At 42.1% G+C, this 15,523-nt stretch overlaps 1 protein-coding gene across 2 annotated transcripts; it reads left to right on the forward strand.

The window, feature by feature from the left end:
• The first annotated feature begins 1,487 nt into the window (after positions 1-1,487).
• On the forward strand, positions 1,488-13,081 carry raf1a (Raf-1 proto-oncogene, serine/threonine kinase a). Of its 2 annotated transcripts, XM_070839066.1 has the most exons (18): positions 1,488-1,950; positions 4,111-4,337; positions 4,501-4,613; positions 4,747-4,849; positions 4,945-5,102; positions 5,608-5,697; positions 7,284-7,437; positions 7,904-8,023; positions 8,198-8,222; positions 8,910-8,977; positions 9,441-9,558; positions 9,770-9,854; positions 10,012-10,188; positions 10,266-10,312; positions 10,427-10,545; positions 10,673-10,804; positions 11,612-11,746; positions 11,841-13,081. In XM_070839066.1, the coding sequence occupies exons 2-18, from the start codon at positions 4,137-4,139 to the stop codon at positions 11,979-11,981; spliced, it is 1,986 nt and encodes a 661-aa protein (XP_070695167.1). In that variant the 5' UTR covers positions 1,488-1,950; positions 4,111-4,136; the 3' UTR covers positions 11,982-13,081. The 2 variants fall into 2 exon arrangements, with proteins under 2 accessions (XP_070695167.1, XP_070695168.1); XM_070839067.1 differs by lacking the exon at positions 7,904-8,023.
• The last annotated feature ends 2,442 nt before the right edge of the window (positions 13,082-15,523 follow it).

Here is a 15,523-nt window from a genome sequence, read left to right on the forward strand (position 1 = left end):
CTGTATAACCCTGATGCAGACCCTTCTTGTTAAAGGAGTCCTGATTGCGTCATATTTTGAAGACAAGAGGACTGATAGAGACAACAGTCCATGAAAGCAGCAGCCATCTCAGCTAACAGGCCTGAGTGCTCAGTCAGATCAATAAGTGGGAAAGATGCACTCATGTCAGTCTTAAGGTGGCTTTGGCTGCAAAGCTTTGATATAGCAAATATTATTTCCTGTGCTCTTCATTCTGCAGCCCACAACCTTTAATCCAAAGCGGGGGAAAATATTACAATCTGCAGTGCATCATTTTGAATTGATTAAGAGATGTATCACCTTATTATCCCAGCCTTAGAGAAATACAGTGATACTGTAGCATGTGGGGTGGAGCACCTTAAAAGGCTCCACAATGACAAAGCCCTGCCCTCATCTTCACTGAAACTGTATTTGTGTTATTTGTTAGATGGAGAAAATGCCCTTTTCACAAAAGTAGACTAAACTGTACAGTCAGACGGGTGGGATGAAAGTGAAATTGGCCTCAAAGCAGGAACATAACATGGGTTTGTGATTCCGTTTTCTAGCTAAAATGGTCTGCTGCTGCTTTTCTTATGGAAAGAATATATGCTGAACCCATCAGGACATATTGGCCGGGATGTTGATAAAGCTATTTTGTTCTCGGACGGTGTCAACTGCAGCTTGCCGATGAAAGGACCTATGGGCCATCTGTGATTAGGGCACCCCAGGGAACCCAGACCGGGATGCCACAAAGATGGTGAACACATGGTGAGTGCAGGGGGCACGGTTTCACAGTCATACTGTCTCAGGGCCAGTTTAGAAAGGAATCAGTCTGTGTTAATGACTAACAAAAGCGTATGATGAAGCTTGTTTTGTTGTCTTTAAATAGATGTAAACTAAAGAATGACGTTAATGAATGAATGATTAATAAAAAAAAAATCCTTGTTCCTGCAGCTGGATGGAACTTTTCTCTCTCTCTAAGTGCAGCCCACATGCCATAAAAGTTCACTCTTTATTGTGTTTTTGGCCACATATGCAAAAGGTAATATGATAATCGTGATAATATCCAAAGCCACAGCGCTGCACTGTCCCCAAACTTCCAGATGATGGCGCACTTAGAGTTAAAAATTGATTTCTCCTTTACTCCAAACCGGTAGTGGGCTCATTTTTTGCTTTTCAAAAGATACTGTCGCATGTAATAATTTAAATTATGTGCATCAAAAGCTATATTAATGTTCCATTAGCCTTTGCTATTCTAATTTAATCTTTACCAGTAGGACCTCACCGGCGACGTATAGGACACAGATGTTGACTTTAAATATAGTATGTATGGGTAAAATGTGGTCATCCATCGAGATCCAAACATTTAAAAACAAACGCAGCCGATCTTTAAAGAGCTAAAACAGCGGTTCCACCAAAGTGGGAGGGCTTAAGTTTGTGCCATAGTTGCGCAGTGTGAGTGATGCTTGCAACTCTTGTTATGACTGCAAGGTCCTGTTTCAATCACTGGCGTCAGACGGACGCACAGCAGCAGCTCAAACCTTTTCACCTTCTCCTCAACAACGTAAATATTGATCGGAAAGAGAGGCACTGCCGAGCAACTTAAGGGGAGTTTTAATTTGAAAGTGCTTCACGGGACTTTAGGAATATCCCTCGTCGTGTCACTTTGAGGGTCCGACGGATTTTCTTTTTTTTTTTCGCGTTTACCACGACAGGGAGATAAAACTTTCCCCTTTATTATATTAGGCGGCTCGTAAAAGAGACCCGCCTGTGACCTTCACGTCTTACACTATCGCTACATTTACCGACACCGGGATTGTTTGATACATTTTCAGGGTCTTTACCAACTTCGACTTTTTCCTTTTTCTTTGAATGCGTTGCAAATATGATGATGTCACCGACGCCACTTTTTCCTGAAGTTATGGCGGAGCACAACTTTTCCAACTTCTCTTGGTAAGCACACACAGGCCACTGGCTCCCAGCGTTCGCTACTCTTTGAATTGTGTTTGAAATGTGAACTACTGCTGTAAAAGAGTTACTCTTTAAGGCACACGACCGACACACGCAGCGTTTTGAACAAGTGAATTTTGAATGGAGCTGTTGCGGTGAAGTTTTAACGATAGTAGTTCGCCTCTGAGGGCCTACTGGCAATTTCACAGTAATAACTGGATCTACCAGGCCTAATAAAAACACACGTAGCTACTAATAGCTGCTGTAGTTGTGCAAATCCTGCACGCATTTCACTCGCGGGCTCCTTTTGCTGTTTAGTTTAGTAAGAAGTTGGGCTGAATTGGACCTCCCTATTGTGGTCTCTCAGCGTAGTGAGCCTCTCTGCTTAACAGCCCCACTGTATGCTAACCTGCTGACTTTGATCTCACCTACTTTTCTGACTTCACTGCTGTCACAGAGGCTCTTAATGTGGATGCAGCGCTGGTGGGTTTGTAAATGTGAAATGTGTTATGTCGACTGACCTGTTCTGTAGATCCGGGACTAAAGTCTAATTATTCCGGACCTCACATTCCTTGTGCTGATACCCTTTTCTGGATGGATCACAGCACTTGTTTTGAACACAGTTGCAGCAGCATGGTGGGGAGGTTGATAGACCCACAACCCAAGTCCAAGTGCCTGCTTTTCTGTGCTACTGACACACGGGTATGTCCTCCTGTGACTGCCAACCACTAACTGCAGTAAATCATCTCCTCAGTGTTAACAGGTCTTTGTAGAAGACACAGCAGAGATGATTTGGAGCCTTGCTGCGTGAAAGTAGAAACTCTCAAAATGAAGACCAGTTAAACCACTGTGTGGATATGTATGTATGTATGTGTATATATGTATGTATGTATGTGTATATATGTGTGTGTGTGTGTGTGTGTGTGTGTATATATATATATATATATATATATGTGTGTGTGTGTGTGTATATATATGTGTGTGTGTGTATATATATATATGTATGTGTGTGTGTGTGTGTGTATATATATATATATATATATATATATATGTATGTGTGTGTTTTTTTACAGCCCTGCAGTTTGTATTGAAATTGAAGCAGAAGAAGGAGCGTATTTATTTATGATGGGTAGACCCACTTGAGTTGTAACAGCTGTCACTGCCTAGATGACAAATAGCAGATGTTTTTATTTATCTTACCAGTTATTGTTTCCCTCTATTGCTTTATTCAATTTGCGAATTTTGTGATCCTAGTACTGTATGCTTTAAGGCAACAGACAACTAAAACAAGGGTTAGTCGTCTGTTGCCTGACTATGTGGGAGAAAGAGTCTGCTGAAAGCATATACTGTAAATAACACGACTGACCTCTGTGGTAGCCTGAGATTCTCCTGGTCTGAGTGGATTAGTTTGTCTACGTCACTTTGCTGCTCCCTCTCAAATGAAAAGGGAAGGACAATTGCAATAGTTTTATGCCAACATAAAGAATAATTTGTGGTATTCTTAATAGTACTTCTGTAGTTTGATGTAGGGTTGAGCCCAGACTTTAATGAGCACACAGGACCTCTAAACAGGTCAGAATGTACGCGGTCCCTTTACTTTTCCTGTCGCACTTCTGAGAGGCTTTCTACCGAAACACTGTCACAACCCTGAAACACGCAATCATCCAAGAGGGTTGGTTGCACTTGGTGAGATTATGTTCAGAGATTACACCAAACAAGTTCTCGATGTCATAACACAACTCTTAATTTGCTGCTTTTTTTTTTTTTCCTGTCTGAGAAAACATTTCCCCATTGGAACCTGTAGTGACTGACATGCATTAAAACCAACTACAGCTGCTTTTTCAGGTGGATTTTTACCCCCAAAACTACAGAAGTGATTGTTTGATACTCCGAAGACAGATTTTGGACTGAGTAGATCAATTTAAGCAGTTATATACCCTCAAAGATTGATGGACATGGAAAAACATTTACATTTAGTTAATTTTGCGGACTTGTCTTCTATACTGTGTCACTGAGTCTGCACACAACCAATATCCTTTCAAAGAAGGAAGAGAACTAATGTAATATTGATTAAGCAGTCAATTGCTAATAAGAGTTTTCAAGCATTTGCGCTACTAATACTGTTTGTGTATGTGGTTGTGCTTTTGTTTTTCTTTTTTACAGACCATTGCGAGCACTTGGCTTTACTAATGGAGCACCTCCAGGGAGCGTGGAAGACCCTGAGCAACGGCTTCGGCATGAAGGACTCTGCATTTGAGGGCCCTTGTCTTTCCCCAACCATGGTCCAGGGCTTTCCCTGCCAGCGTCGCTCCTCAGATGACAGCAAGATGCCCGACTCCAAGACTAGCAGCACTATCCGTGTCTACCTCCCAAACCAGCAGCGCACTGTGGTGAGTTGATTTTTCTGCAGGTAGAAGGTGGCAATCTGATTTCTAGACTTTCCACCAAGGCTGTAGAAATACTATATTAGTACACAGTTGCCTAAAAGCATATAGGACTGCTTACATCCTGTCAGGCAAGAGGGAAATGTTTTTTTTTTCTTCCATCCCTCAGGTAAATGTGCGACCGGGTATGACACTGCACAGTTGCCTGATTAAAGCATTAAAGGTGCGAGGTCTGCAGCCTCAGTGCTGCGCTGTCTTCAGGCTGCAGCCTGGACAGAGGAGGTGAGTTCAGTACCGTTGTGAGTTTTGAACTGGGAAAATCAGAGATTGTACAAATGGCAATTGAACTTGCTGCAGTTATTGCACTTGCCTTGAGATCCCTTCGTGTAATGACTTTTGTCAATTTTTGTAACAGTAAAAAATTACGGATGGATTGGAATACTGACTCCACCTCCCTCATTGGGGAAGAGCTCCTGGTGGAGGTTTTGGATCACGTTCCCTTGACAACACACAATTTTGTGAGTACATGAAACATTTTCAATATCCTCGCACCTTTTCAAAAACATGTTACAGGTAAAGAAATAATGTATTGTTTGTTTTCTGTCATTCCCAGGTCCGGAAAACATATCTGAAACTAGCGTTCTGTGATATTTGCCAGAAGTTTCTTTTGAATGGTTTCCGTTGCCAAACTTGCGGCTACAAATTCCATGAGCATTGCAGCACCAAAGTGCCCACGATGTGTGTGGACTGGAGCAATATCAGACAACTCCTGTAAGTGTCTTCACTTGGAAATGGGAGCTTAATCATAATAATAGGCCAACAGTAACTTATCACTACATTCTCTAACAATACTTTTTAAACATCACATCAAGATTAATTAACTATAGAAACAGAATACTTGCCATCTTAAACCCATTCTTATAGATTCATAAAATTTTAATCAAATGATATCTGATGTAGGATTCATGGTGCATTGAAAATTGTGTTGTTGAGGCAAAATGGAGAAAGCAAGTTCTGCTGATACAGCAGGTCTCCTGGTTGTCCTGATGCCTTTGCATACTCACACTGAGAACAGAGGCGTATTAGGGTTATTTTGCATGCAGGCTGTAGGACTGATGCTAATCTTTTGAAGATCCATATCATTGACTTTGAAGAGATAAGGCCTTTTACCTCACAGCCACCGTTCAGCATTCAGCTGGTATTTGCTGAAGCACTCGCACATTCCCACGCACAGCATACTATATGACATTCACTCCCCATAACTCTCTGTCTTCAGGCTGTGTCCAACACCTGGCGAGAGCGGTGCGCCGTCACTGCCTCCGCTGACGTCCCGGCGAATGAGAGAATCCTTAACACGGGCTCCAAGGTTAGGCAAAGTTTTTCTTACCTATACATAACCCACCCTCATAGTGTTTTTATTTCATCAGATGGATACTGTACCTTCTGTAATAATACACTGGTTTTACTTAAGTTGATTACTGCGCCTATGACAGGCGAGAAAATGCTTTTGCTGAATTGAGCTCTCGCACCAAAGGAAAGAAACAAAAGTTCTGTTTACATTTAGTGTTACTCTTCAAAATGCATTATGTGCATCCTTGAGCTCAAGTATTTTAATGCCAGCATTGCTTACATCCATGTTTACTGGCAATCTTCTTCCCTGTCTTTGCTGGTGCATTGTTTCATATCCTGGCGCCTTCACGCCACCTGCAAATTTGTGGTGCTTCCACTTTGAGAGAATGTAGAGTCGTTTACGGCAGCATTTCTGAAATGTTGCCTCGTTTGAAGCCGATTTTTGTCCCAAGCAGAAAGACCAAGAAAGTATTTTATTTTCTTATTCCTTGGGGTTACAGGATAATACATTTAGATAATAAAGAGATGGAGATGCATTGGCAGGTTTGGTGACCATGACCATTGTCATTTTCTATTATTTGTCATCATGCTTGACTGCATCACTGTTGTAATTTGTAAAGAACGTTAATCTGAATTGAATCAAATCCTGTTTTTAATGACGCCCTCAGCTTTCTGGGGGCTTAAGTCCAAGTGCTGATGTAACGAGAGGTGTGAAAAGAGCCTGTTGTTTCAGGAGCCCATAAAATAGTTAAAAAGCATTCTGAGCCGCCAAATTAGCACTCACAAAGTATTAAGTTGTTCCATGCACAGCAATCTCAGATACTCTTTTGAAACAAAGTTTTGCATTGCCAAAAGGGGAATTGTTATCCAGGAGTACACTCGTGGTCCTAAGTGTGATTTAATATGATCTGTGTTTATTTACGTCATTCAGCTGGAGTTCCACTGTCCCCATTTTAACCAGCAGCTACAGTAGAGTACCGTTATTAGTCCAGCAAGTGTGGTGTACCAAGACCTTTGACTGAATTCAAAGCTTAAAATTTGAATTATGGACATGAGACATATGTTGTTCATACATTTATGGATATTTCAAGATTTTGTGCTTGTAGAAGTATACACCTCCAGTCAGACTAACATTTGGATTGTTTGCAGATCAACATATTTGGTTGGTGAGCTTTGTACTCTTCAGCTGAGCCAATACTGATCTTGGCAAAGATCAAGAGCAAAATACCTCTACAGTGTCAAGTTAGCCAAAAATGGGATAAGAGGAAGGCCACAATGAAATCTACCAGTAACTACTTCCTCACAGTGCTATTTTTCAACTGTACTTTGTGTTTTGAACCATATAGCGTTCTTCTCTTGATTTTTGCACGAGTAGTAGCATTTTGTCGATGGCACAACATGAACAGAGGATGCTCGAGTGGGGAAGGTGAGAGATAATGACAGAAATGAAACCAGAAAGCCACTGCACCAGCCACTACCACACCCTCAGCAGTTACTGAATTCAGTGAATTTCAGTGGTTTGTGCCATTTTGAAGCAGTGAGACAAGATGCACACGGACAATAGCAGCTCTCTTAATGTTTGATCTTTGTGCACCTTCACAGCTCAGCCCACCGATATTCCACCCCTCATGCCTTCAACTACACCGCGCCCTACTCACCTACAGGCGGTGGGCTCTCCCAGAGGCAGCGCTCCACTTCCACGCCCAACGTCCACATGGTTAGCACTACCCTGCCTGTAGACAGCAGCATGATTGAGGTAACTACACACCATGTGGGCCCCTTGGGTACTCCTGTAGGTTCAAGCCACTCCTAAAATATCTCCTGGCTGAGAGTGATATTGCCCTCCAACGAGGATGTCAGGCATTCCAACTATCTTTGCCTTGCTTTTTTTCTACCTCTTATCTACCTCTGCGTTAACTAATCCACCTGGACACGGTTGAGCCTGTTTTGTGTAATTCCCCTGATGGCATCTTATTTTAGCGATTTTTGAAATGTGCCACATTTGACTTCCCCCTGTTCAGTTCTAGTTTCTGCTTTTTTACTGCCAGTGTTCTTGCATAATCGGCTCACTAGTTTTGCATGCTTTGTAGAATATTTTCTCTATATTCTGTCCAGGTAGAAACCTGGGCATCACTCTTGTTATCCTTCCTCACTTTCCTTTACTCTGTCCCTTTCCCTCCCGTCCTCACTGGCCTGTTGTATTGTACCCTGCTGGGGAGTAGCTAGACTGCCTGAATACCTTCCCCAGCTCGTGGTGCCATAGATTCTGGCTGAAGAGGAAAGTAGGTATTGTGCACTTCCCCCAATCTTTTGTTGAGGCCTCATCCGAGAGTCCAGAAAAGGTTAGAAAGCGGAGCGTCTGTGTGCAGTCTGAATGGCATGCATTGCAACAACAGACTATCTGCATTCACATCTTAGTACTGAAGTCAAACCATGAGTGACGGCACAGCATGTGGTTTAGTGTTTAAAGCACATCGACAGAACTTCATGTTTTGTTTTGTTTTTGGTCTCTTTAGGATGCGATGCGAGATCATGACTCGGGTAAGTGCTCACTCTGCATTTCTTTAAGATCACATACTTTTGTGCTGCATCACACCTTCTCCCTTCACACTCACCACAAATGTCCCCCTTTGATTGTGCATGAATGTAAAAGATAGAGGTATTCAAATTCAAACCTTTCTCTCATGAGTTGACTGTCTAGCCACCTCCATCTGCCTCAGAAATGGAATATTGTCATCCCAGCATTTGACATTGAGGTCGAGCCATAACAATCAATAGAAAAGAACAAAGCAGTAGAGGGTGGCACTGTAAGACTAACCTGCGTGTAAGAGACCATTAAACAAAAAAGGCTCTATTGACCTTTGTCATCAATTTTATAAATTTTTTGTACATTTAAACTTCTGTTCATCATCAAATGTGCCATCCCTTGTTGGTTTTACCATTGCCCACCATAGCTCTCTTTTTTGAGGGTGAGCCTGATGTAAGTGAAAACGTGAAGGGGGAGAGTTTGGACAGAAGGTTGTGTCCAAAACTATTCACCATGTACTCCACTGTATAGTGTGTACTGAATGTCTAAAGAGACTCCTTTAGAGGCATCCTAAAAAGTTTAGTTTCTCCCTCTTTAGTCCTCTACATAGAATTGCCTGTATAATGTGTAATGTATTTAATTTTTGGATACAGTCAACGTCTTCATTCCTGAATAACTTCCTTTTCTCTGTGTACCTGAAGCGGGGAGTTCCCCAAACCAGAGCCCAGTCCCGGTCCCGGCACCTGCACAGCGAGAGAAAAATAAAATTGTAAGTTATGTATGAATATATTGTCTTGTCTTGAATGTGTCTGTGGGCTGTAGCTGCTTTTAGTTTGTAATAGTTGACACAATGTGCCTTGGCGAAGCCTTATTCTGTGTTTAAAGTGGCAGGTTATTTCATTTCTTAAGCCTAATTTGCTGCACTTGCCTTGCTGTCTGTAGCGCTGTTTGTTTATGGTCAGTCTGTTTTGCTTATTTGTCTGAGTTGCATCTTCTTCTCTGGTTAATCCTCGTGAGGCTACACTGAGAAACACGCTGCAAATGTCCGTCTGTAGACAAAAATTCTCAATCTCGATTTTAATAGTTCATCCCTGCTCGTGTGTTGTATATAGTACATACTGTGAGACCAGTTAGTGCAGTCTACCCTACAGAATACAGGCTTATGATAACTGGTTGTGTTTTGTTTGTGTTTCTCACATCAGTTGCACCTTTTTTGATTTCTGTTCATCCAGAGGCCTCGGGACAAGCGGGACTCCAGCTACTACTGGGAGATCGAGGCCAGTGAGGTGTATCTGCACTCCCGCATCGGTTCAGGCTCCTTTGGAACTGTATACAAAGGGAAATGGCATGGTAGGAATGCATTTCAGATGGGGCAGGGCACTTTCAGGTGTAACTACTAACACTTCTCCATTTTCATACTGCACTTTCTACTGCACACTTTCAAATGAGTCACCTGACACATACAGTGCTTGGAAAGTGATCAGTTTTGCGTGTAGCATTGGTTTTCATATGAGCGGAGTTTATGGGTCACAGGTAACTGAGCAGTGTATATTTGTTGTAGGTGATGTAGCAGTGAAGATCTTAAAGGTGACTGACCCCACGCCAGAGCAGTTCCAGGCATTCAGAAATGAAGTTGCAGTCCTGAGGTAAGATTTGGCACAGATGCAGTGTTTTCTAAGACATCTGACAGCTGGGTTTTTCAGCTTTTTTTTGACAGTAGCAAATTCGAATGATCTTCATTGCAAAGTTTTATCTTATCTTTGTTTTGGTCATTTCCTCTTCCCCCTCTGCCTCTGGTCGCAGGAAAACACGACATGTCAACATCCTGTTGTTCATGGGCTACATGACGAAGGATAACCTGGCCATTGTGACACAGTGGTGTGAGGGCAGCAGCCTCTACAAACACATTCACGTCCTCGAGACAAACTTCAAGATAATCCAGCTCATAGACATCGCCAGGCAGACGGCTCAGGGCATGGAGTAAGTCCTAAAGAATGGAGCTTTTCTGAAAAACCAAAAGAACCAAGATCATCATCTATTTCTTTTCTCATTTTTAGCTATCTGCATGCAAAGAACATTATTCATCGTGACATGAAGTCCAACAGTATCCTTTCCCTTGTCTGTTCCGGCGTGTGTATTTTTTGTGAGTGATAAAAGCACATGTGGTCTATAATACTTCCTCAGTACTTTCAGCTGTGATTCCTTGACAGCAGCTTAGACATCTTCTTGCATGAAGGGTTAACGGTGAAAATTGGGGACTTTGGTCTTGCTACAGTGAAGGCCAGATGGAGCGGTTCACATCAGGTGGAACAGCCTTCTGGATCCATTCTCTGGATGGTCAGTAACACAGCTTTGATATCATTAAAGCAATAAGGCAACTCTATTGACACTGCTTGAGTTGTGAAACACAATGAACAGACAAAGTGAAGAAATTGGATCAGTAAATATGTCTCTACTTCCACAGGCTCCTGAGGTTATCCGGATGCAGGATAACAATCCCTACAGCTTCCAGTCTGATGTCTATTCCTATGGAATTGTTCTCTTTGAGCTCTTGACAGGAGAGCTCCCATACTCCCAGACAGCAAACAGAGATCAGGTAAAGTCGTTTACTTAGTGTAAACTGTACTGTATGTCAGGTGACAATAGTTTAGTGGCACATTCATGCATATAGGTGCCATTATGATGCTATGATGAGACTCACCAATTTTGATACACTCAGTAGTTTTTTTTTGTTAACAAAATTAATTTGTAAAAAGGTTTAGGTGAGTTTTTTCTACCTTGTTAGATTTTGCCATATAAAAAACAGCTGTAAATCCACATTCAGATGTGTATCTAAGCTCCTATCCTCATCTGAGACCCAATGTCAGGCTGTGAGCCCAGGCCAGAAGGTGGTGGAAAGACACTGGGTCACTGTCTGAAGGGGGTTGTGGAGCTGGCCTCAGGCCCACTGTGGAACAGAGGCGGGCACCCTGGAGCCACTGGCCTAATTTTAGAGCCCGTAACACAACCCTGTTCGTGTGTGAAAAAAGGGGTGCATGGGTGTGCATATGTGTGTCTGTGGTTTTTCACCCTCCCACGGACCAAGAGACCTGGTCTGGAACTTGTCTGGCTCCTACTTCAGTTTAGTTTACTGTGTTTGTATTCATTAGGCTAAAGTTGCTGTACAAAGTGTGCCCATAAACACTGTTATGACCCACTGGTGTACCCCATTTCATGCCTTCACAGTAGCTCCAGTGTTTTAGATGCCAGTCTCTTTCGACTCACTGACCATATTTGTATAGAGTCTCTGAGGTGGACTGTTGGTAATGGATCAATAGTTAAACTCTAAAATATTTTCACATGTGATCAATGTTCCACATACTCCCTCAGTCTCACCTGCTGTCTGTGACTCCCCCCCTCTCAGATTATCTTCATGGTGGGGAGAGGCTATTTGTCCCCAGACCTCAGTAAGCTCTACAAGAACTGTCCCAAAGCCATGAAAAGGTTGGTGGCCGACTGCATCAAGAAGTCCAAGGATGAGAGGCCGCTCTTCCCGCAGGTGAGCCACCTTTGAGGTAACTGTAGACTTCAAATTGAATGAAGCGTGTTTTATTTAACTGTATTTTTTCCTATGCATTTTTTTTTTTTTTTAGATCTTGTCCTCCATTGAGCTCCTCCAGCATGCCCTCCCTAAGATAAACCGCAGTGCCTCAGAACCGTCCCTGCACAGAGCCTCTCACACTGAGGATATCAATGCTTGTACTCTGACCTCAACCAGACTGCCGGTTTTCTAGAGGCTCAGACAGCACTGGCCGTCCTCCTGTCTTTACACTTCCCCTCCCTCCCTCTCTTTTGAAATATCCAAAAATGCCCCAATTCTCTACATACAGATGCCAATATAGACTTAAAGACATACACGCAATCATGCATAAACCCATGTTAATCAATAGAATATGTAAGGAAAAGAGGAGAGAGGGATGTGCAGAGAGAGGTGCATCAGAGATTTACTATGGAAGCGAGCGAGTGATGGTGCATTGGAGTGGAATGTACACACGAAGAGGCTGGCAGAAGACACATCGTGGGGGTGCCTTGCTTATCGCTGCACGTATTAAGAAGTATGCAGAGGTTCTATGGTGGCAACGCATTTGGTAAAATTTGTAAATACATGCACGCACACCTACCTAAGACAACGGTAAATGGACACTGAAGGAAGCTCGAGAGAAAGACACACACGTCTCTCTTGATTTGGGTTCTCCGATGTGAAGCACACCTTTCTATCTGGCCACCCTGGTTTCTGATTAAGAGGACCTTTAAAGCTTATATGCCTTAAGAGGAAGCAAAGCCTGGACTTGTGATCCTGCACAATTCACCACCTCTTGTTATTACAAACAAAGCCGTTGGATGTAGTCCTTTTAGTTGCACAGTAGTAGTTGATTTTACATTGTCTTAAATGATAATGGAGTAGATATGGGAAATTGTTGTCTTTTTCGTTGTTGTTGTTGTCTTTGACTTCTTTTAAATGTCTTTATTTTTTGGGGGTAATTTTGGAGGACCTATAGCCTGTCAGACAGTGAGCATGAGTGATAATGGAAAATTGAATTTGCACATTTTAGCAAAAGCAATGGTTATGTGTCAACAGTCTACACATTGGCTTCTTAGCTCTGAGAAAACGGATCTGTAGATACACACACATTCTTACCAGTCCTTACCACGGGTAGGTTATCACGAGCCGGACATTTGGCAGTTGTCTTAAATATTTAAAATGATTTGGAAACTAATTTGTATTTGTTTATCATGTCTCTTTCAGGAGGTTAAACGTTTTATTGTGAACTTGGTGAGAAAGTTGTCTATTCAATATTTTAATAAAATTAAGTTAAATTTCTTTGCCAAAGAAGACGTGTTTGTCATCTTTCTTGCATCTAATTTGGAAAAGCTGCATGGCCAATGTACTGCATGGTGTATTGATAATGTCGATCACTCGAACTTGGTTTGAAGTGCAGCATTTGGAGCAGATGAGGTGGGTAGTTGACATCAGATCATACTGCCTCTCTTCTTGTTCACTAACGCCATAAAATCCCACACATGTGCAAGACTTTGTGGCAGGGTGTAATGTTTGCTGTAGCAGTGGCAACGTAGTGTAACCTCACAGGGGATCCAGTCCAGACATGCCACCAGGGGGTTCCACCATTGGCTGATGCCACCGCTCACTGCATAGCCACTGGCAAGCTCAGTGGAACAACAATCATTCAGCAAGGGAGGGACATGGTGGAAACAGAGGACAGTTATATTTTGTTTTACTGTAAATATCCAACATTGTAGTTCCTGCTGGGCAGGACCACTTGTACTTGGTTCAGTCCCAAGTGCAAAGTTTTAGTAAATATGGGAACATTTGCTGTTGTCTAAATATGGAATTTCTTGTTCATTTGATCTTTTATGGCCTTTTGAATTCAGCCCAGTGCAAGAAGCAAGAGTTTTTCATCTTACTTGAGTCACATGTCTCAAAAAGTCCCACCACAGGGTTAAAGAGGCCTGATGTCAACAGCAGTTGAGCAACACAATAAGAGCAAAGCCATTGGCTGACCGCTAGTCGTCTATTTTTACAGCAGTTTTGCTATATGTGTTTATCTGTTCTATTTCTGCATTCTGAGAAGCCACACAGGCTGGCCAAAATGAAACCAACACAGTCCAAACCTACAGCTCTGGGCCACGATAGCTCCATCTAGTGGTTGTATTTAATCGTATGGTAATAACACACACATTAGATCTGCATATTAATCTGTGGTGGAAGAAGAATTTAAATCCTGAAGCAAAAGTACCAACACAGCAATACAAAGTACAGAAATATTATCAGTTCCCAGAATCCCTGTGTGACTATAATAAATGACATCATTAGACTGTTGATCCTTCAAAGCATAAGCAGAATTTACTGCTGTAGCTGGTTGAGGCAACACGGTTTGAATTACTTTAGAGACTGTCTGGTCAACTAAACAACCTGAAATTGATATTCTTAAATGGATTTTTCTTATCTTTTTTTTTTTTTTTAATGAAACATCAGATTGTATTTAACTTTTTTGCCTACTTGAAACCATCTGATGAGTTCAGTGAGGAAATGTCGCTGTGGTGAGCACAGAAATCTGAAATACGACATGTAGTAAAGTAAACTAAAGTAATTAGGTAATAAAGTAACTGTAGTTGTCAAATAAATGTAGTGGAGTAAAAAGCACAATATTTGTCTTGTAGAGCACAAGTACCAACAAAATTGCACTTAAGTATGTGATTTGAGTAAATATACTTAATTACTTTCCACTACTAATAATTATGAATCTAAGCACTTCAGGTTATTTCATTACCAGGGTAAAGAGGACTCTCTGATGTCTCTCTCACTGCACTGCAGTGGACAACACAGAGCCCTTCAGACAATGCAGACTCCAAAGAAAGACCTAGAAACATTTTTTCTTTACCATTAAACTAATGTGATCTGACAAACACAACCTCCAGACACGGTGTACCAATCTATAATAGGAGCAGTTTAAATAGTCTCTGCCAAGACAGCTATTTGACTCTCTCCGTTACAGCCTCCAACTCTTTGTGGCAATGCAACCCATCAATTTGATATTCATGTGAGCGTTCCTCTCTAATCGACCAACAGTATAAGACCACAGAGCAGCATCTTGTGCATGGAAACCAGTTTTTGCATACAAAGTTTGTGTGCTGTGTCATTTCAAGGGTTGTTTCAATTCTGTGGCAAAATCAAGGCAGACTCAGGTGGCCAATTATGTAACCATGCAAACACAGACGTTGTATGTAGGCTGCTTTTGTCTCAGCTTGACCACCAGATGGCAACAGGAAGCTGTACTGGGTCGTCTGCAGCATGTAGCTATTAAAGCAGCAATGTTGATGGTGTTCTTTTGTTAAAATAATAGTTTTTAAACCTGTGAAAGCAGTGAGTATTGACAAGAAACCATGTTGTATTGTGTTGTTGTAAGTAATAGGTACATTACAATTATCATAATAATCGGATGTGTAACATATAACATGATATTCAATGATGTCCATGCTTATCACACAGCACCTTTACATTCTCCTTCATTACGGGACGGAGAAACTTCTCCTCCGCTCTGCTCTTCAGCAGATGGTCAGTGCAGCGTCCCCCACAGGGCACAACTAGTTCATGTTGCGCAGCAGCTTGGCAGACAGCTGGGAGGAGTCTAGACGGAAGCTCCTCAGCTGGAGCCTCAGGGGCCCACAGCGACATTACTCTGAGTTCTTCAGTAGCTTTTACTATCACCAGGCCAGGTCAGCCTGTTTGTTATGAGGGAAAAACATCAGTACCATC

Source organism: Pempheris klunzingeri, chromosome 11 (assembly GCF_042242105.1).
Source record: "Pempheris klunzingeri isolate RE-2024b chromosome 11, fPemKlu1.hap1, whole genome shotgun sequence".
NCBI lineage: Eukaryota > Metazoa > Chordata > Actinopteri > Acropomatiformes > Pempheridae > Pempheris > Pempheris klunzingeri.